The following is a 20,981-nucleotide window of genomic DNA, read 5'->3' as shown; positions in this document are numbered from 1 at the left end:
TTGCACCCTGTTTATTTTTCATGAATATACTATTTACACCCTGCCTTTTTGGGATTTACATTTTGTCCCCATGTTTTGGACTATATTCTCAGACAAATTTTTTTGTGGGTTGGGACTTGGGATTCCAATTCATTAATGGTATATATTCAATTGTTTGTTCCGATCGATACAACACTGATGATGTATTGGAGCACATCTGAAACACAAATATATTAGCTCGGACGAAAAATTATACTCAGAGTGAAAAAAATATATAAAAGGACGAATATTTCATTATAAGTTTTAAAAATATAATAAAAAAGTGTCCTCTTAAAAAAAGAAAAAGAGATAATATTTTAATTTAGATTCTGGGATCACAGTATAAATTCATAAAAGTATAGTGGCCGAAATGTAATTAATCTAGCAGCCCATAGAAGCCATTTACATCGCTGTTAAAGATTAACGTTTTATTTGGTCTGTTTGAAGCTGCAGTCAAAGCCTTAGAACTTCAGCAAAATAGCAACTGGGTCAAATAACAACGGTGAATCCTCTCTCTAGAACTCTCGTAGAGAGGGCATTACTAATCTTTTCCTCTAAAACATTGCTAGTATTTAATTTTACCTTTAATTAAGTAAAACCTAATCTTCTCCGGTTTAAAATTGACACATGATACCTAGATATTTAAATAGAGGAAATACTACTTGATGTGCCGCCACTACATTGGCACTACAAGTAGATTCTTCTTCTTAAATATTGTTTTTCTAGGTCAGTGGTGATGGTAGCACTTCTCTTAATTGGAAATGAGTAACGTAACGTTCCAATTAACAAAAAATCTGGCAGTCAACCAACTTCGATTTGGAGATCGTATTCCCACCATCATCTGCAACGTGTCTTAAAAGACTTAATAATATTTCACTAAATACCGATGGAGAGTCGAAAGCAATAAACTTTCATTTTAACTATCTTACTATCCAATTGACTAATAATCTAATAATATCAACAATAAAGTTGTTATTATGTTAACCTCCTATGCTAATGAATTAATTTACCACATGATCAACTTGTGTTGCTAGCATGATGTTTGCGAAATCTTTGGCAGTCGCTTATAAAAAGAAGAATCGAATGACCAAAAACACACCACGAATCTTAGAAGTGCACAGCACGTAGTTTGAAATTTGGAAAAAAAGGCTTCGCTGTCGAGTTAGGGGACAGTAGTTCAACTGCCAAGGTGGACAAATTTGAGTAGGGGGCAGTAGTTCAACTGCCACGGTGGACAAATTTGGTGGGGTTTCTTTCAATCTGACTGCTCACCAGACCTAATCCACGTAAGGGGAAAGGTGAGATCAGTGGATATGAGCGAAGAAATATTTAACACACAACAAAAGATTGTTAGTTCATACAAAAGAAGAGGACCCTTCTTGTTAAAGAAATGCCCTGATTCCTAATATGATTATTGTACATATAATCAATGTAAATGATTAAATTAATATTCACAATCTCCTTTTGTATTATGTCGAAGGATATTTTACCCAATCAGTATTATTTTTAAGGACACTCCTATATAGCATTAATCATCAGTAGCATTTACAATGAAAAGAGTTGCATTCGATTCCCTTACAGGATGAGGAAATATAAGGGTAGATGGGAAGATATAATAATTGTACAGTCTTCATACCTTCTGTCTCCTATAACCCACAGATCTAGTATGGTTGCTATCAACTAACCATCCCCAAGTATGACCAAAATAAATAAATAAATAAATAATGAGAAAACAATTTTCTCATACAATTGCTAAGGAATTGGACATTGATCTTCTACCTACAATAGCTGGTAAAGACTTTCTTCGCTGCTTGGCACACTTGATATACTCCTCGATAGGTGGAAGAGTTGCTTCGCCATTTTCATCCTTTGGGGCTTGCCCTCTTATCAACTGTCATTCATCAAATAATATAGAGAATCAAACATCAGAGACAACACAGCGGGTAATAAAATGCAAGGAATATTACCGCACCTTTGATGCCCAATGCCTTTCTGCTTGTTGGCACACATCCTTGATATCTCTTCCAGACATTCTACAACCATAGGACATAAGTCATTACTCTCAGTAAAATTAAAGTAGTCATTAGTGAGTATCACAAATGAAATCTCATAATGTTAGAATATCCCCAGGTTGATAATGAATCTTAAACCAAAAAGAAAAGCAAGTGGAGACCCAGTTGATATTCCATTAAAGTGGCTGGATCAATTTCACATTATTATTTGCACAAGCATGGAAAGCATGATGTTAATAAGACTCGGCAAAATGAGAAACAGAGAATACACAAAACTATGCTTGGTGGTCTTGTGAACCAATCATTGAACACTTACTCTTCCGTAACCAAGGCAAACTGAACCAATTCAGTCTTCTTTAAGTGTTTTGCATACTGCGCTGCTATTTCCTCACGAGTTTGTTGATCAGGTAAGGCAAAAGAAATCACAGAATCAAAGCGGCTGCAAAAGAATATCACATTAATCCATACAGTAGAAAATATCATACTCCTATGTTCAATAATAGCAGAAAGAAAGTGAAAGCACGGTTCAGGCAAAACTCAGTAAACTTGAACCATATATGGAGAAGGGGAAAAGAATCTACCTAATAAGAGCGGGATCAAGGTCTTCCTTTCGATTTGTTGCAGCTATAACCACCGTGCGTCTTTCTTGTTCAAAGCCATCAATCTTCACAAAAAGAAGCACGTGTCACTATGGAAACACACATCTAGAAAAAGGAATAGGAGGTCAAAAGGATGGATATGTCTGCAAGAATTGAAGCAGAACTATCGACCTAAAAAAAAAAGAAGGAAGCTCTCAAGAGATTCTAGTGTGAGGGGGTTGTCTTCCTACTGAAGTCTATTGTGAGTTGTAGACGAAAAATATAAGGTAATGTATAGCTCCACTGGTTTGTATGATGATATCAATTCTGATAGCTTGATCTTCAATTGCCATCCAAAGATTTAAAATAGCCCTGTGCTTTGTGACACCTGGTCAGCACAAGGATTATATATAATTGCACAGGATTTACCTCTCAGATGTCACTCCACCCTCCACCATCTGCACTCTACCATCAGGCTCCTATCCTGCTGACATGTTGCTGAAAAAAAAAACTATGGTTTTCTAGTTGAGGTTTTGAATTTGACAAGTTTCTTCCAAGGATAAAAGTAAGGTTATTCTAGAAATCAGGGTTGTGTCAAGCTGGATGTAGACTTTTATCTGGTTCAAACCCAAACTGATATTCACAATAAAGGCTCTTTTCTTTATCAGATCAGGAAGGTGAGTGCGACCCAAAACCTGACTCAGTATATGAAACCTTATCACATCCTCCCACAATGCACCCGCCTAGTTGCTCCTTTGTGTGATTAATCTAGTAATGCTATTCTATGAACAAAATACACAAATAGTTAAGCCTTTACCAACATATGAATCACAGAATGCAAACATTTGATCGGATAAATATAAAACAGATCTGGAAATTGTGGAATTTCTTTCACCTGCTGCAGTAATTACAGTAAAAGCATTACTGAGAGATAAATCAGGGTCAGTATCTGAACTGGAGAAGGAAAGATAAAATCCCACCTGCCGCAATATTACTGATAAAATCCTTCTTGTAGCCTCATGCATTTCACTATCCCGAGCAACAGCAAAAGAATCAACCTATAATAAAAGTCAAATAGGCTTTGATATGAGATGTTAAATCAAAATCAGTTCTTGAATCTATAACTACTGGCCACTGTAGAAAAACAAGGATAAAAGTTCATAAAAGTATCTCCAGATTAATCCATATAACTTCATATTCATCCAGAGATATATGCATATACATGAAGAGATTACCTCCAATTAAAGGAGTACAATACAAATGAGTTTATAAACATACAGCTATTGCATTGTACTTTCTCTTCAGTTGTTGGATTACTAAAATAAGCAACTATATAAATCTATTTTATTCTCAAAATTACTTAAAATAGCATATAAAATATTCATACATATTGACAGATATACTTATATATATATATCCGATAATCTTTCTTTGGACAAACCATAATAACTATTTAAGTAAGGTTACATACCTCATCTAGAAAAATAATAGCTCCATTTGGAAGCTCATTAGCAAGAGAGAAAACAGAACCCATTAATCGCTCACTTTCACCATAATATTTTGACATTATGATCTCCAATGGCACATATAGCAGTGGAACCCCCTAACATCACAAGAGGTAAACAAACATGTGCACAGGTTAATTAACATTATAGTTGTGAAGCATATCAAAGGATGCTAAAAGATGGAGATAAGTAGCCAAAATACAATAATGCAATCATGCCTTGATAGGTATAATCAAATGTGTGCCCTTTCCAAATGCACCGGAACAAATTATATATATAAAGGAAGTTGGTGAGGTTGAACTCATGACCTCCTGAAATTCTAGTACCAATAGTCCTTGCTCACTCACTCCCTCTCTCCCTCCTCCTCTCTCTGTGTATATATGTATGTATGTTTTGTGTATAAAATGATTCATGAATCAAACATTCGGCAACTAAGAACAACATTATTTAGAAATAGCACACATGGAAGATAAATTGCGTGAGAATCCACTAAGATAGTTTGGGTATGCAGAATGGAGACCACATCTTGCAGGCTGACTTAATTCATCTAAAATGCACCTTTGAGAAAGGGAAAGAATGGTAGATAAATTTTCATGAGAAAGTAGCATTTGCTTGTAAGATGGATTGAATCTCTTAACAGGATGCATGCATCAAGTAGGGCCTACCACCTACCTAAATTTTCTTCATACAACAAATACAAGTAGTTTACTGAGAAAACACAGCATACAGAAAAAGAAAATAATTACTTACGAATGACTTATCAACAATTCTAAAGCATAAAGGAGAGCATGAAGCATATGAATTCTGCTTACGAAAGAACAAAACCATACCGCTTGCTTTGCAATAACTCGAGCAGAAGATGTCTTACCAGTCCCTGAAATCCATATTGAATGAATGATAAGTTAGACAAACTATGGCACGGTCAGTTCTAGCAATTTATGTAGAAAATCTAGAAATAATTTGAACTGATAAAGAGTGGTTGCAGAGATGCATACATATATCTGTGGTTTAGCCACAATGCAATAACACCATATAATCAAAATAGTGGTACCACATGCTTTCTTCATGGATGCAAACACATCTCAAATGGAGGTTATCCCAAAAAAAAAAAATGATGGACGTGTATAATATTAGTTGTTTGATATAACTTCCTAAATGGGTTTAATTGGGACACCATTTAGTTACTTCTCTGAAAAAAAAAAAAGAAGAGTAACTTCCCAAATGGTGCTGCCTTCAGTATACATATGATGCACCAAAGTCTAAACTACAAGCAAACTAATGAACCAAACATCTGCAAGTTCCAAATTCTAAGTAGTTTAATTGAGTCCTTCTGTTTCAAATTCCAACTACATATGCATCGACTCATGTTCAGTAGACAGAAAGATACAGTCATGGATTTGGCCACACAATTAATATGCTTTTTGTGTGGAGGAAATTCAACATGCATTAAACAGTCTCATTTCCTGAGGCTGAATAACTTTTCCATTATATTCCAATTGACCACTACCTGGTGGACCTTCAAAAAGGACAGCCCGAGGTCGATTTGTCTCAAATTTGTAACGTGTTCCACGAGCAATATCATCATATACTTCAGGACTTCGTAACGCCAAAAGTATGGTGTCCTCTATCTCCCTATGAAGTCAAAAGGTTACCATGTTATACACATGGACAACACAACTGGAAGTTTATAAGAAATATAATGCATAAGGATCTATTAAAAATTAGTGGGACCTACGTCACAATCCAAATATATTGCATCTGCAAATGGAGAGCTTGTACCAATTAAATTAGACATGCAACAAAAGTTTTTTAAGTCAAACACATCAACCACATTTTGGTGCCAAAATCTAGTGCTACTTTAAACAAATGAGTATCAATAATGTTACAAAATATGCCACAAAAAACAATTCCACAACAAGTGACCTTACTGAACGACCTTCACTATATCCAGCCAAATCACATGAAATAATACTATATTTACATTCTCAAATATGAGTATAATACATGATAGACTACTGCAAAGAAAAAGTACTTTGCAGCTCCATGTGGTCTCAAGGAATCAAGTACAGAAACAACCTTCATCCTTAGAAGTAAGCACCAAAGAGCATACAAATAAGGAACCAATATTAGACTATCTTATACAAGCCCCATAGATTATCTCTTTCTAGCTTCGCAGTTACCAAACACTACAAGCCCGCAAGTAAAAGAATAAATATGAAGTGAAACTCAAATTCATCAGTTAATGAGTCTACGTGAAAGTCAAAAGACAAACTAGCGAGCGGAAAAAAAATTATAACCTGACCATACCGTTTTTGTTGATCATATCCTGCAATGTCTTCCCATAGTATTGTACCATCCATGGGAATGCTAGATGTTTCATCATATCCATATACTCTAACTCCCATGGCCTCCAAAGCAGATAATGATTTTTCCATCGAAGGCATCTGCTTAGCACCATGACCATTTTCTTTTCTAGATGTGTGTCCTTTTGGGTTCCTTCTACCAGCTACTTTTAGTGCACTGACCAGAGCATCAAGTTCTTTCAAACTAAAACTGCCTCTCTTTATGAACTCAATCTCCTGAAAAAAAATATACAACTAATAGATAATTAATAAAGTGAAAAAGGTGAATTGGGTGTGAGTTTCTAATGGTTTTTAAAGTGAAAAAAAGGACTAACAGAATATCCAGAAGCAACAAGTGACTCAAAAATCAAAACACAGAACTCGTCCTCAAGCTTTTCTCCTCCATCTTCTTTCATCTTTTCAAGAGGATTCAACGTTATTTGCCATGCAGCTGCACTGAAATAGAAGCACATAATTAATTAAAGTACATGTTAACAAATTAAGATAACCAAAGTGATACATCAACGAGTTAAGAATCTAGTAAATGTTAGATATACCATTTAGTTAAGATAAAGTGATAGACAGTTAGAGAACTAATACAGTACCTAGAATCTGCAGGCACGCATGTTATTCACCATTAGCAAGACCCAATGAAACATGTAGCTTGGAAAACTCTCAAAGAAATTTGATAACTGTAAACTTGGACAAAATGTAGCATTTTTAGAATATAGTTTTCCCAACTCTTCCTTCCCTTCCCTTTTTTGATTCAGTCTACACAAGCAATTGTGCGACAAGATGCCGGGATACCCCCATGCCACGGCTCTTAAATCCCTGGTCTGTCATACGTGCATATACCATGATAAAAGATTTCCAATTCAGCACCTAGTCCCTCAATTTACCACTTTAATTCCTTCTCTACTCACAGATTCTCTATATGTCTTCCAATTTACAGACTTATACAATTTGCATGAGCACATTGAGTATGTACAATAGAAAGATGGTTTTGAATAATGATCAATTCTGTACACACAAGCACATACAGACAGATCCGCAGCCCTCACAAGCCACAGCACTGAACATGTTCCCATAAATAGATGTGCCACTCTATGTTGCTTTCTAATTTCAGTGTGCACTCTATGCAAACAAATTCATCATTTTTTTTCCTTTAATGTGGATTCAATATATAATGTACAGAAGAGATAAATAGCTAGTTAAGTAGGCAAAGAGAATAGCAAAATTTGAGAAAATATAGTAGATAGAAAAAGTTCAATGAAATAGCAACACGTTACATAGATGAAAAATATTATTCAGAAACTTCTGAAGTATATGTCGCTATTTGACAATCTTTGTATATTATATGGCAACCAAACCTATTGGTTGCGAATTGGTTCGTCAATAATAGCTACAAAAAATAAACATGACTAGCCTAACTCATGTTAACTTTGAGAGTAGATTTCCAACAAGTAATAGGCATAATTTGTCAATATATATGCATCTAGTTGATATTCAAAATGCCTTTGTTCACAGATTACTAGAAGTCTAAAGAATTATCATATATACTCACTAAAAAGGTAAATAGTTAAACATTGTAATCCCTTCAAACCTGTCCCAAGCGCGCAACAACATTTCTGAACCATCAGCATGCTGCTCAGCTTTAAGCCCGAGATGTGTCACAAGATCGACAATAACATGCGACAACTCACTTCTTGGAGGCACGTAGAACTTCACAACGACCTGTTACATTTATGCAATCATTCAGCAGGACAAACTGTGTTTTATTTTTTGAAAATTTAATTCCAGAGAAAATGATTTTCAACAAAGAATTGACATAGTTTTCCATTAAAAACATCTTTTTCTGCATAAGATTGACATATATCCAACATTCATCTATGTAATACTACACGAGACCAAAAGGTTTGATAGAATATCTTATACCAGTACTCTAGTGCACCCTATATCATGTCATTAATCCTACTATATTAACTTCAAACATATGTCATCTGTATCATCTTGACATCAAGTACTTGATTAGCCAATTTTAGAGTACTAACGTCACTCCGTGTGGCAAATTTAACAACTCTTATACTGTTACACATACCAGATTTCCCCATTATTGTTATGTTAACAAGTCTTACATTTGCAGGCTGATTGTGGTAATAACCACAATGACTCCATGTAAAGTTTTCTCTCAGTAAAGACACTTCCCTATCCTAGTGGCTACTGCTTAACCAATCATGTAGATGCAAATTTGGGTATAGTAATCATCAACAAATCTACCACTTCATTCAAGAGTCAAACAAACAATATCATATCATAAAAAGACTAATCAAGAGATAAAAACAGAGAACCTTTTGACCCCTCACAAAAACACTGAAGGCCGGGTACGAGCCACGTTCCATTCCCTTGCTTCGAAGCAACTCCTCTATCCGCTTCCTTTCTTGCCTAGCCAATTCCAGCAAGTAATCTGGAATCTTCACAGGAGCTGACGAACTTTGATTCTTGTCAGCTTCCTGCACAATATCCACTCCTTTGTTACAAATAATTCATAAGAAACTTTCAACAGGCAATCAAAAGAAAGTAACAACTTGACCTCATCGGCGTCGGCATAAGCGAGCTGCACCGATCCGAAACCGAAAGCTCCCATCAAGAAGGCGGCCGGTAGAAACGAATAAATCAACCGGTGGGATTCCGTTCTCGGGGTCGTAGAGGGATCTACGAGAAGATCGGATGGCCCTGTATGGGATCAAGACAAGAAGAATTCGTGGAAGAAGTAAAACAAGAGAGCGAAACAGTATAAGAGAGAAGAGAGCTTACGAAGAAATCGAGGCCGGAGGAGGATATCGGAGAGAGGAGAAGGCGAGGAGCAGCTTGAAGCCGATCGCACTGCCGGACGCCATTGGAGTCTCGGCCTCGCCAGGCGCGAAATCTTCGTTAGGTTCGAGATCATAGCGAGGGTTTGGGGGAGAGGGGGATTAGCAATGGAGTTGTTAAACCCTTCTCTTTTCTCTTCTTTGGTTCTCCTTTTTAGCGCCGAATCGAACGGAAGAATGGCATCGCTTCTGCTTTCGCTCCACAATCTTGAAACCGGTGCCTTCTCGCCCAAGAGATCAGCGTTACACGGGAGACGGCGCCGATATCGCAACGGATGACCGGCTTTGTTACATGGTAAGTAGTCGCGTGACATGCACGTGGTGTTCTAAGGACTAATCGAACCAAAAAATTGTTTAACGCACTATATTCTTTAAAAAAAAATCGGAGAAATTGATCGAAAGCATATCATTAGAAGTAGATTAATTACTTAAATATAGTTTCTTAACATGCAAATATCATATAAATAAGTTAAATTAATTATAGATACAAAATGAACTCGACACTTTTAAATAAGTTGTAAATAAAAGTAAAGAGGTAAAAAAATGAGAAAGTATTTTAAGTGTGTTAAGTTTTTATTTATAAAATTAAAATATTAAAAATAAACCTTCGAGTATTTTGACAAATTTTTAGCAAATTTTTATCTCATTTTCTCAAAAAATGTATCTGACGTGGCGTGGCCCCCGCGACTCAACAGCCAGCGCCACTTGCATGCTCGCCACGTGTTGTCGCTAAGCATCTGCCACGTATCACAGATTCTAATCTTATCCACGTGCATCTCAATTACCCTCTCTCCCTCTCCAAGCCGTTCTTATACACCTCGCCATGGCGAAATTTACCATCTAGACGAATCCAGTTAGGAGTTGGGAGATCGATGAGAGGCCTCTTCGTCCACCATGGGCTTTGCCCCTCCAAGCTCAATAAATCCTTTATAATTCATCCTTCCTTTGCCAAAATTTTCAATCTACGGGTATAATATATACATATATAGATATATAGATATATGATCTTCTTTAATTTCCCAACGTCCTCATTTGCTTGTTTGCCAAACCTTCTCAGTTTTCAAGTGAGAATGAGGAGGATACATTCGGAGAGGTCGCAGGGAAGGCGAGATCAACGGCAGAGGAGTTCTTGAGGCAGGCGAAGGAGAAGTCTGACGAGATTGGCCAAAGTGCTAAGGAAACTTGGGAGGAAACAAAGGAAGCCGTGGTAGGGGAGTCGAAGGAAGAGAAGGAGAAGTTTAAGGAGAAGGTTGAGAAGGGTAATTACGATAAGATGGGTCGTGATTAGTGTTATTTTTTCACTTAATCGGGCGTTGTAATACTTCTTTTTTTGGTCATATTTATGGTCTTATAGTATCAAAATCAATAAAAGTGGAAGTACAGAGGCTAAATATATATTCAATCAATGGATTAACTACAAAATAGATACATATAATACACAAATAATTAATGAACCAAAAAGTAGCAGGGGGATGCAGTTGGATGGATTAATTCTTCTGAGTCTTCTTCTGGTACTTGTTCTTGATCCACTGAAAGCCAAGAGTAGTGCCTTCCTTCACCTTCCTGAGCCCAGTTGAGGTAATAGCCTTCGTCTTCTCCATGCCGTTCTTCTTGTTGCTAACCTTCTTGGTTTGGGCTGCCGGAATCGGATCGCCGCCGTAGTCCCACTGGTCCGCCCACGACGTACCAAAGGAGTTGCTTCTCTCCATTAACGGCTAAGATGAGAGAACCGGAAAGATAGAAGAGGGATATATATACGAGGATGTTTGGTAATGGAGAAGTACTTTGAAAGCTTTGTTTATTATAGGAAGGGTAGACAGCTAGGAGAACAATGAACTAGATTGGAGGTTGGCAATATATATATATATAGAACACATGCATTTGAACACATAAAGAGAGTTGAAAGTCTTAATACGAAGGTTCCATTCGCAATAAGATATGAACCTTCTTATGAAGCATTCATTCTCTTTTCCCCTCAAGTTGGTCACTGCTTGCGTTATCGATAACAAACCAAATCAACACGGTATTGAGAGGTCGACTAGTAAACTTTTTCTTTTAAAAAATAAAATAAAATTCTTTTGCTAATAGACAGAGTCTAGAAAGCAAGTGTGAATGGAGAATTTGGGAAGTCAAATGAACAGGACGTAAGTTTATACGCAATATATATATATATATATATATATATATATATACGTAACAGTGACTATATAACTTGTCCTTTTCTCGTTGTCAAAATTAAAGGATCTTATAACCCATAGGACCACTGGGCATAGTTAAAATGGTTCATAAATTGTTGATATTTTAAAGAAGTTTCATAAGGAGGCCCATTTTGATAAAAGAAAATCAAAAGAACATAATGTAAGTTTATATATATTATTTTATAATGACCTCATTAGTTTTTCTTTTACATTGTCAAAATTAGGAGGACTAGGCACATAGACATCATTTTCGTAACACACAAGGCTTATAATCTTATCCAGATTTTTTATAATAGTAACAAGATCAACCAGAACAACTCAAAGAATAATTCGACCAACACCGAGTTATATATATGGATCTTGTACTCTATATATGTACTATCCTATACCACACATAGAGATCTTGTGGATCATATATATTCGTATGGTCTTCTATTCGAAAGTCAATAAAATGAGGCCGTTAAATTTCACCGGATGAGTACACTAAAATCCAACCTCATTTATAACTATAAGCTCATTATTTGTTAATTTGGATGGACTAAATTTATTTTTCTACCTTTTTTTTTGGGTGGTATCGTTATCTCTTTGTGCACCATTGATTAAGTCTTAACAATTAAAATATTCATCCAAAATAAACAATATTTATGCCTTTTTAATTATTATTATTTTAAATTTTGAATGGAAATTATTTTACCTCAGTATACATATTTTGTATCAATAAGCCACCCATTTTGTTTGTTTTTTGTTTTGATACATATTTATTTAGCAAATGCAGAAGAATTAAAGTTATTTTGTTATCTATGTCATGTATTTTAATATTTAAGTCAATAGAGCAGGTTAGGAGTGGACCATATTTGTCCTTTATAATTTTGTTAAGGGTTTTTTTTAATTCCATACTTTGTTATGTGTATATCACTTTATTGTTGACTCACTTATTGAAATACCATTCAGAATTACACTTATATCTGCATTAGATTTCCAAAGTACAATCTAAATAGGCTGTTATATATAATTTAATGAAAAAATAAATTAAAAATAGTGAAAAACATTAGTCTAGGGTGTGAAATGGGAAACATAAATCAAAGTTTATTAATATCATCAGTATGTCTACCTAATAATTAAAACAATCGAATCTAAACACAAAATATACAAGAAATTAAGAATTAAAAAAAAAACTATATGAATCCCCAACTAATAAAAAGAAAAGCAAAAGAAAAATAAAAACAAAAGAAGAGCATGCAAGCAACTACTACAGCCCAAGGACACCAACTGCTATTCCAACGACCATCGATGGGCCCCACAAACTCCTCGTCTTCGTCCTCCCTTCTCCTCCGCCTCCGCTCGAATCCATCTCCCTACTTGAACTACTCGACGGCGCCACCCCTTTAAAATTTGGGTTGCTCCCGTACAAGCTCTGTATCCCATTCACGTCATCGGTCGCCAGCTCTACCTTCTTCGTCCTCGTCTTTATCGTCGGATACATCACCGCATCCGACACCGCCGAGTGCCCGAGCCCGAGCAGGTGCCCGATCTCGTGCACCGCCACCGACTCCAGATCTACCGCCGCGCTGGAGGACGCCGTCGATACGTCGCCATCCGCCACCCAGTCCTCCGCCGCATCCAGGTGGAACCTCCCGTCCGTCGGCGAGAACGCGTGGGCCAACGTGCCCAACGGACCGTCGAACGGCTCGCCGTCCCCGTGAGATCCGGAGTAGAACCCGATGGTGATGTCGGCATCGGACTCCGAGTCGGTCTCGGTGAACGTCAGCGTCGTGGCGGCGGCCCAGTGGGCGAACGCGCGGGAGAAGACGGCGCTGAGGACGGTGGCGTCGTAGGAGGAGGAGGAGATGTCGGTGAGCGTGTATTTGAGCTCCCGCTTCGAGGTCGGCCAGGTCGGAATACCCGGGAAGTAGGCGTAGAGGTGACGGCCGTGGGTGGCGGAAGAGTTGATCATGGAGGAAGTGCCATTTATTATATCCGCAACGCCGCACCGAGGGATGATCATCTGGTTGATGGTGGATAGATCGAGCTCACCGGTGGCGTTGAGGCCGAAGTTTTGCTGGTAGGTGCGGAGTGCGGCCTCAAGAGCGTCGTCGAAGGTGTCAGAGAAGTTGGACGACGGCGGAGGGGTGGAAAGATAGCCGAAATGGTTGAGGTAGTTCTTGAGGTTGGAGAGCCCGGGGCGGTCCTCACCGGAACGGCAGCCGGAGAGGTTGAGGAAGGGGAGCCAAGGGTTGTTAATTTTCGGCAAGTTCGGGAAGGCAGAGGCGGATGTAGCAACACAGAGGAAGGCAAGAAAAAGGAGGAGAGAAGTGTGGGTGGTCATGGCTGGGGGTTTGCGGAGAGGATTGGGGGGAGAGGGGAAAAGAGTTTATCACGAGGGGGGTTTAAGGAAGAGATGTACATGTCAAACAAGGCAGCCTACTGAGGCCGGCGGCGGAGTGTTGTCTTGGTCTCTCTTTCTTTGGTCAAAGGTTATTTATGTACTTGTCATGTCGTGGACGTTATCGTGGTCTAATTTCATTTTATTTATTTTATATTTGGTGACTCGGACAACCTAATGAAAGGCCCAATAGGAGAATTCCTGTTACAATCTAGTAGCTCTGGGCAGCATGCAACGTCGTTCTCATCGGCACTAAAACAATGTACTGAGCTATGTCTAGATAAGTTCGATGAAGTCAATGCATCAATGAGTATTGCAACAAACATTGCAGATGAGAGGAGCCGATTCAGACGAATTCAAGATAACAAGCAACCTGGAATGCCGTATTTAGCCCGAAGTCGTTGCATAATTTAGACTAAAATATCAATGAATGCATAGGCAAGCAAACAGGGGCATGGATGAGAAACAGAATATAATACATGGCTCTAAAACAAAGAGGGAAAATTTATCTAATTAAAAGAACTTGATGGTATAAACAGTCAAATCTGGGCTGCAATCGCCTGGAATCATTAACATAGATACTGTCAAAGTTGTTCATTTTAACTTTATGTTCTCCTTGTACTCTATAATTAACCCGATGCCAAACCTACTTGAAACAACTGTGGATGTCAAAATAAGGTCCAACTAGTTAACATAAAGTAACAGGAAACATTTTCCGTACCCCAAGCCCAGGTACATAAAAGCATGAATCTTGCATTAATTTCAACTTACGTAAGATTTTCAGGCACTGCCCTGCATCCCAGGGCGTTATTAAAATGAGATGAGTTATGAGAATGAACAGAGAGGATACACAGGGTAAACCACTTTGAGAATTTCTGGCAGTCTGAAAGAATTTTTCAAACAATCAATTATGACATTTTCGAAATGGTCAGTTAGCATGCAAAAAGGAAATTGGTTTGATCAACTGCCTAACAAGGAGACCCTGGAAAAACTTTTGTTGATGATGCCAAATCATCAAAATTCAAAACTAGGCACCTGGGCGTCCAAGTGTATCCCATGCTCAATAGACTAATTGGAGGACTATTTATTTGGATCAAAGTTCAGACCTCTTGTTGAAAAAAATGAAAGAGTAGGTATGTATCTCTGTCTCATTCTTATCATTTTACCAAAATGACAGAGTAGGTGTACTTGACATTAATAATCCTTACCAGTATCAAGATTCTTGACAAACCTGATATAAGTGACAGTAATACCTTCCCTAGTAATATAAATGTGGGATGATCTGCTAAAGTAGAGGATAATAAGAGCATTGAGTTTATATTTAGTTTCATGTCAGTAGGTTGGTAGAAGGAATAGATGAATATGTCACAAGTAGAACATCGTGTGCAGAATGGTCTTCAGCAAATAACCATGCATACCTTACAGGAACATATACCAGAGGAATTAGAACTTTTGAAATGAAAAACACAAACAGAAAACAAAACCCAATCACCCACAGTGTGCAATTTGGAATTTTCTAAATCAGAACAGAGAGTAGCTATCCTTCAATAAATCATGTTTACAGATGCAGGATAGTAGGTATGAAAGATTAGCTATCCTTCAATAAATCAAATTTCCAAATGTAGGATAGTAAGTATAAAGGATTCTTCTTTAAAATTTGGAAATGAACATCTGATAATGGAACTCACAATGGCTTGTAGATATGGCTGTCACAGCGAGTCAAAATACTTGCTAGTCTTTGACGATATATGGTGGAGGTTAAGGTTAACTTCAACATTACCTTTTCATAGCGGCATTTTTGAGGGGGTACCTGGATGACGCGGATATTTTCTTGGGGTGGTACCACCTTTCAAGCAGATAACAGCTGTTCGTTGTCCAAAAGGTCCATGTGATTCCACTGCAGTTAATAGAATCTCTCTAAGTTACATATAGATTGACTATCTAACTTAAATGCATTGAGATGGTAAACCATGTAGTACATTACAAAAGCTAGAACGGTTTGGTCACTTCAGATGAATGTACACATGCATGTGTGTATATATATATGGCAGAACAGGAATATATATACAATGATAAAAGCATTCCAGTCTCCAAAAAAGCGGATCAAATACAGGATTGTCATTTACACAAAGTTTATGTAATCATGATATCAAGGAACCAACAAGGACAATGTACCATCACAAAATTCTAAATTGGAAGCACCCAGTAGTCGAACTGCATTTTCCGCATTTCTAAGTTCTTCCTGCCCAACATAGAACAAAATAGATAGTGTGAAAACAAAGCTGAACAAAAATGTGGACTTTGAGAATGAAATTAAAGTCACAGGATATATAAATGAAATTGAGGTCTCAAGATGCCCATCAAGGTTTACTTCATAAATAGACAGAGACTCTTTATTTTTCCTACTACCATTTCCCAAATGGCAAGTTGTTATGAATTTCACAAGAATCAATAAATTTTTTGGCATAAGTCAGTAATGGTTGGTTATCAACCATCACGCCAAGCTCAGAATCACTGATGCATGGTGTTACAGATAGTGTGCATAGTAAAATTTGTAAACACAATAGATATACTGGCTTTTAGTGAAATTTACTTCCTCTAGTATGATGACTCAAGAAAACTTTGCGGGAAAGAGGTTCATGAAAGAAAAGATAATGTGTCCAGGCATAAGGAAGAAAAATGTAAGATAAGTAAGAAATAAGATGGGAAAGATTACCTGTGGATTATAACCTTTTGCAGCAATGAACAAGCCACCAACACGAACGAGTGGGAGACAGTACTCAGCTATAAATAAGTGTTGTTAGTAAAAAGATGCACCAAAAGATTAACCTCCAACTTGATATACATGGATCACAACTTTAACTCAAGCAAACCTAGAATCCTCAGTTCTGCAACAGCTCTTGCAACTGCTACATCAAATTTCTCTCTGAAATCAAGACATTGGCCAGCATTCTGTCCTATAACAAATTTGAGTGAGATGACCAGAACAAGGTAAATAGCAAAAAAATACTAATATGTTACAACATATATAAAATTTAATATGATCCAGAATTTGGGTTCTATGTTTAGTCAATTTTAACCCTTTTCTTAACATGAATCCTATTATGAGTATGTATATTCCATAATGAAAATTTGCGGTCTACAAAGGACCCACTCCTTAACATAGGCTTAAACAAGTTTCATAATTTTGGGAACAACTTTTAGCAACTGAGAAGTTTCACACATTCATAGTTAGGGAGAAAATTACCTCTGCTCTTTCACACAAGATGTCCACATTGGACAAGCCGACAAGCCCAACAACATGCTCCAAGAACAAGCACCGCTTTTGCATTGATTCTAAAAGCGTAAACTTCCAACCTGAAAAGCATAAAATTTATTAGTCCATCATAAGTAAAGTATAAGGCAGATAAATTTTAATTATATATGATGTTTATACCAAAGAGTGTATAACGTCCCTGTTTGACTATGGGATTCAATCATTACGAATTGATGCATCACATTAAGATCCTATCACAGAAATGCGCAAAGCAATGAATGATCATCATATAGTTTACGCTGATAGCCAATTTTAAAATCAGTTAGGTTAGTAGAATAATTGTCGTCGGAAATGGAACACAATAGCCAGGATTACATATTCAGCATTTACAAGAGAAACTCTTAACTCCAATGAACCAAAAAGCTCGAAAAATAAAAAAATCCCCGATATGAAAAGGTTTTTACCAGGGCGGGCAATGGCGAGAATTAACCCAGGGAGACCAGCACCGGATCCAACATCGACGAGATTAATCCCATCGCAAGAAGACGAGCTGCTACAATTGGCGATGTAAGCCCTCTGCAACGGCGAGAGGATGGCTAGGGAGTCTTCGACATGCCTCGCCATCACCTCGCTCTCCTCCTTCACCGCCGTAAGATTCATCCGCTACAAGGCAAAGAGTGAACCCCATCAACAACGAGATCGAGCAACAAAAGCTAAACAAGAGCGAGAAAGAGTCTAGGGCTTGGACCGACCTGATTCCATTCTAGAAGGGCGGAGACGTAGAGGGAGATCTGGTTCTTTTGGTGGGGAGAGAGGGTTTGGTAAGTGGCGGTGGAAGTCGCCGGCGAGGTAGTGGTATTATCGTGGTCAGGAGAAGCTGCGGAGAACGTGGTGGTGGTGGTTACACTCTTGAGGAGAGAAGGGAGAGAGTGGTGACGACGGTGGTAGTGAGAGTGAGAGTTGGAGAGGGTGGGAAAGACGATCCGGCTGCACCAAAGGGACGACAACATGCCCTCCTTTGGCTCAGGACTCTAAGGACAGCGTTTTGAGTGGCCTTCCGCCAACCCGATCCAAATTTATTTATTTATTATTTAAAAATAAATCATAAGTAACATAATTAATTTAAATACTCATAAGATGAGTTTTAAACGATAATAAAATTACAATATAAATGTTTTAAATTAATTAAACCCTAAATCTTAAATAAAATAAGCTCGGACTCACTGCAGGAACATGATAAGCTAAAGTTGAGATGCATGTTCACCTCATAGATGATGATGCTTCGTCGAACTCTGAAGCTCGCTGACCCAGAAAAGTCTCTGCACACCATCTTCTTCCCCCAATTCTTCACCCAACTCTTCCAATCCCGGTAGATCTCGCAATGTCGGGACTCCTCTCCTTTTCCGTCGCCGGACTCGCCTTCCTCCTCATCTCCCTCATCGAACTCCTTCCCTTCTCCTCCCTCTTCCCCTCTCTCTCCTCCTCCTCCTCCTCTTTCCTCCCTCTCCGCCTCCGCTTCCTCTCCTCCCTCTCCCTCTCCCTCCTCTCCCTCCTCTCCTCCCTCCTCTCCTTCTTCCTCTCCTCCTCCCACGACCCCCTCTCCCCTTCTCTCACACTCTCCTCCGCCGCTGCCGCCTCCCTCTTCCTCCTCTACTCCCTCTCCGGTATCCTCTCCCTCCCACCTTCCCCCCTCCTCCCCTTCCCCTCCTCCCTCCTCGACCTCCTCCTCACCTTCGCCTTCGGCCAAGAGTTCCTCATCTTCTACCTTCGCCGCAAGGACGTCGACGGCATTGAGAACCGCTACTTCGACCTCCTCCTCGTTCCCATTCTACTATGCATCTTCTCCACCATGTACGTCATCGCTCGGCCACGGGCGGTCCCCCCGCGTCTCGCGCGCGCCGCCGGGCTCGCGCTCCAGGGGACTTGGTTTCTTCAGATGGGCTTCTCTTTCTTTACTAGTGCCATAGCTCACGAATGCCAGATCCACGAGAGGAGTAGAGCGGATTATACTATAAAGTGTAAGAGCCATGAGGATTACCACCGGGCGAGGGCGATCGCGACTCTCCAGTTCAATTGCCATCTTGCTTTGCTTATCGTGGTTGGGGTTGGAGTTTATGGGGTGGTGATGAAGAGAAGGGGTGGGGTTGTTGGTGGATATAGGCCTTTGAATAAGGAGGTGCAGATGGGTGGTGTTGTCTCCCAGTTTACGTTGGATTCCGATGAGGAGGGAGAGATCGTTGCGGAGGCGAACGGGTCGAAGGAGCCGGTTGTTTCGGTACATGTAGCAGAGGAGAATGGTTTCTGAAGAGCAAAGGTACCTATTTGTTCCTTTTTGATGCGGAATAGCTATATACATGGAGAAGACTAGTTGTTCTTCTGTAGTTGTATCTGGTTCTTGTATGAGCTTTAGTTTTGTTTCTGTGTAAGATACGAGATTTGTATGTTGTCATGTGATCAATTTGTAGAATGTTCTTTGCACTCCATGGAAGTGTTCATGATGCAACAGTGTTTGAAGTTGAATTACATGTAAATCTTGGAGATATGTCTGCAAATCTTGTCATCAGGTTATTTGGTGTAGTCTCGGCACTCTTGGATTTGTTTTCTGATAAGTCCTATACATCTCTAATGGATTGAAATAACTGTACTGTGTTTGAAGTCAAATGGCACGGCAATTTTGGAGATGCGCCTATAAATCTTATTACTGGGTTGAGTGAGTGACCTTGTATGTAAATGTGACTCTGACCAAATTTTCTGTTTAGTACAAATCAAAGTACATTAGTCAAAGGGCAGATAGCAGCGAGGAAAATAAGTTTTTACTTATGTAATAGAGCCTTCTATTGTCCATCTTTAGAAGTTATAGGTGCATTAACTAGTGTGCATTTCTGCTGTAAAAGGAGTTTTCTCAGTTAATTATTGTGCAGTGCAACAGATGGTTGCCAAGCAGCTTGAAGGCATAGCACTGTAAGCTCATCGATAATTTTGCATAGAGTGGTCCTATACGCACCAATGTTTTATGAGGAGTCTCATGTTCGATGACTCTTTTTTCAGTGAAATAGTTTCTAGATAGCTTATGTAGTTTGGCTAAATAAAATGTGAATTAGGAACAAACATAATTGGTAGCCCATGTAGATATCCATACAAAGATGTGCCGTTGAAATTAAGGGAGTTGACAGTTCATATGATCATATCTTGAAAATAGAGTCTTCAAACATGATATGAACTGAACACAGGAGTAGGACCTTATGGGCTTGTTCACTGTTACTTTGGTACTGAAACTATAAGATTCTTGATCATTAGGCTGGTCTTAATGGGCAAGTGTATCTACTATCCTTACACTTATGATATTTGCTCTGTATGCATGTTTTATCTGTAGTCATCACAATGAGGTAAATGTGCAAGAGGAATGTTCAGCTTGAGAATTATTCTCATTGATATGTTCATGAAGAATGATGATAGCAATTTTTGGATGGGTTAGTTTACAGATTGTGTGGGGCTTCTTCATAATAATAGTACTCTATGAATGGTCTATTTCTTTCAATTTATTGGAAGGTGGAATACTTAAGCAGTCCTACAGCATAATCATTAAACTGTTTTATTGAGGTAATCAGATTTGGGCATCTGCTGTCTTTTTCTTGGCCTTCCACTATATCTTTAGGTTATGTTTAGACACATAAGTTTTCAAATTCATTATCTAGTCTATTCAGCTATATCTTATATATATAGTTACATGGATAGTCACAAGGTTTTGCCTCCCCAAAAATCTTATCCTGTCTGATATTAATAGATATATGTGGAGCAGTTACTATTTCTGCAGATAAC

General features: G+C 38.4%; 4 protein-coding genes across 6 annotated transcripts; 1 reads left to right on the top strand and 3 right to left on the bottom strand.

Moving 5' to 3' along the window:
• Nucleotides 1-1,518: 1,518 nt before the first annotated feature.
• On the bottom strand, nt 1,519-9,654 carry LOC140760533 (uncharacterized). Of its 3 annotated transcripts, XM_073097532.1 has the most exons (14): nt 9,270-9,654; nt 9,046-9,188; nt 8,804-8,965; nt 8,059-8,189; nt 6,791-6,911; nt 6,421-6,692; nt 5,621-5,745; nt 4,944-4,987; nt 4,080-4,211; nt 3,589-3,666; nt 2,612-2,694; nt 2,347-2,469; nt 1,991-2,051; nt 1,519-1,909 (listed from the first exon to the last, which is right to left on the bottom strand). In XM_073097532.1, the coding sequence occupies exons 1-14, from the start codon at nt 9,637-9,639 to the stop codon at nt 1,760-1,762; spliced, it is 1,995 nt and encodes a 664-aa protein (XP_072953633.1). In that variant the 5' UTR covers nt 9,640-9,654; the 3' UTR covers nt 1,519-1,759. The 3 variants fall into 3 exon arrangements, with proteins under 3 accessions (XP_072953633.1, XP_072953634.1, XP_072953635.1); XM_073097533.1 differs by lacking the exons at nt 1,519-1,909; nt 1,991-2,051; nt 2,347-2,469; nt 2,612-2,694 and adding an exon at nt 3,367-3,506; XM_073097534.1 differs by lacking the exons at nt 1,519-1,909; nt 1,991-2,051; nt 2,347-2,469; nt 2,612-2,694 and adding an exon at nt 3,367-3,503.
• A 2,930-nt stretch (nt 9,655-12,584) lies between these two features.
• On the bottom strand, nt 12,585-13,986 carry LOC140760220 (metalloendoproteinase 3-MMP-like). The gene has a single exon (XM_073097080.1). It carries the CDS (start codon nt 13,847-13,849, stop codon nt 12,773-12,775), a length of 1,077 nt encoding a protein of 358 aa, XP_072953181.1. The 5' UTR covers nt 13,850-13,986; the 3' UTR covers nt 12,585-12,772.
• A 1,448-nt stretch (nt 13,987-15,434) lies between these two features.
• Nucleotides 15,435-18,212, bottom strand: LOC140760221 (uncharacterized). The gene is made up of 7 exons (XM_073097081.1): nt 17,915-18,212; nt 17,627-17,825; nt 17,154-17,263; nt 16,780-16,858; nt 16,623-16,690; nt 16,082-16,148; nt 15,435-15,803 (listed from the first exon to the last, which is right to left on the bottom strand). The coding sequence occupies exons 1-7, from the start codon at nt 18,170-18,172 to the stop codon at nt 15,691-15,693; spliced, it is 894 nt and encodes a 297-aa protein (XP_072953182.1). The 5' UTR covers nt 18,173-18,212; the 3' UTR covers nt 15,435-15,690.
• Nucleotides 18,213-18,426: 214 nt separating this feature from the next.
• LOC140760359 (uncharacterized) lies at nt 18,427-19,714 on the top strand. The gene has a single exon (XM_073097292.1). The coding sequence runs from the start codon at nt 18,544-18,546 to the stop codon at nt 19,465-19,467; it is 924 nt and encodes a 307-aa protein (XP_072953393.1). The 5' UTR covers nt 18,427-18,543; the 3' UTR covers nt 19,468-19,714.
• The last annotated feature ends 1,267 nt before the right edge of the window (nt 19,715-20,981 follow it).

This window comes from Typha angustifolia, chromosome 5, assembly GCF_048772165.1.
Source record: "Typha angustifolia cultivar Huaian chromosome 5, ASM4877216v1, whole genome shotgun sequence".
NCBI lineage: Eukaryota > Viridiplantae > Streptophyta > Magnoliopsida > Poales > Typhaceae > Typha > Typha angustifolia.
The sequence above is the reverse complement of the archived record's forward strand: the minus strand, read 5'-3'. Positions and strand labels throughout refer to the sequence as shown.

Bases quoted from the DNA above. Each gene is read 5' to 3' on its own strand.
- LOC140760533 (XM_073097532.1), bottom strand. From the start codon at position 9,639: ATGTCACGCGACTACTTACCATGTAACAAAGCCGGTCATCCGTTGCGA. The intron at 5,746-6,420 runs GTATGGTCAGGT...TTGACTTCATAG, and splicing joins GGATATGATCAACAAAAACG to GGAGATAGAGGACACCATAC. The intron at 4,212-4,943 runs GTATGGTTTTGT...TTGTGATGTTAG, and splicing joins GAGTTATTGCAAAGCAAGCG to GGGGTTCCACTGCTATATGT.
- LOC140760220 (XM_073097080.1), bottom strand. From the start codon at position 13,849: ATGACCACCCACACTTCTCTCCTCCTTTTTCTTGCCTTCCTCTGTGTT.
- LOC140760221 (XM_073097081.1), bottom strand. From the start codon at position 18,172: ATGTTGTCGTCCCTTTGGTGCAGCCGGATCGTCTTTCCCACCCTCTCC. The intron at 17,826-17,914 runs GTCGGTCCAAGC...TTTGCCTTGTAG, and splicing joins CCCTTCTAGAATGGAATCAG to CGGATGAATCTTACGGCGGT. The intron at 16,691-16,779 runs GTTTGCTTGAGT...ACTTATTTATAG, and splicing joins TGCAGAACTGAGGATTCTAG to CTGAGTACTGTCTCCCACTC.
- LOC140760359 (XM_073097292.1), top strand. From the start codon at position 18,544: ATGTCGGGACTCCTCTCCTTTTCCGTCGCCGGACTCGCCTTCCTCCTC.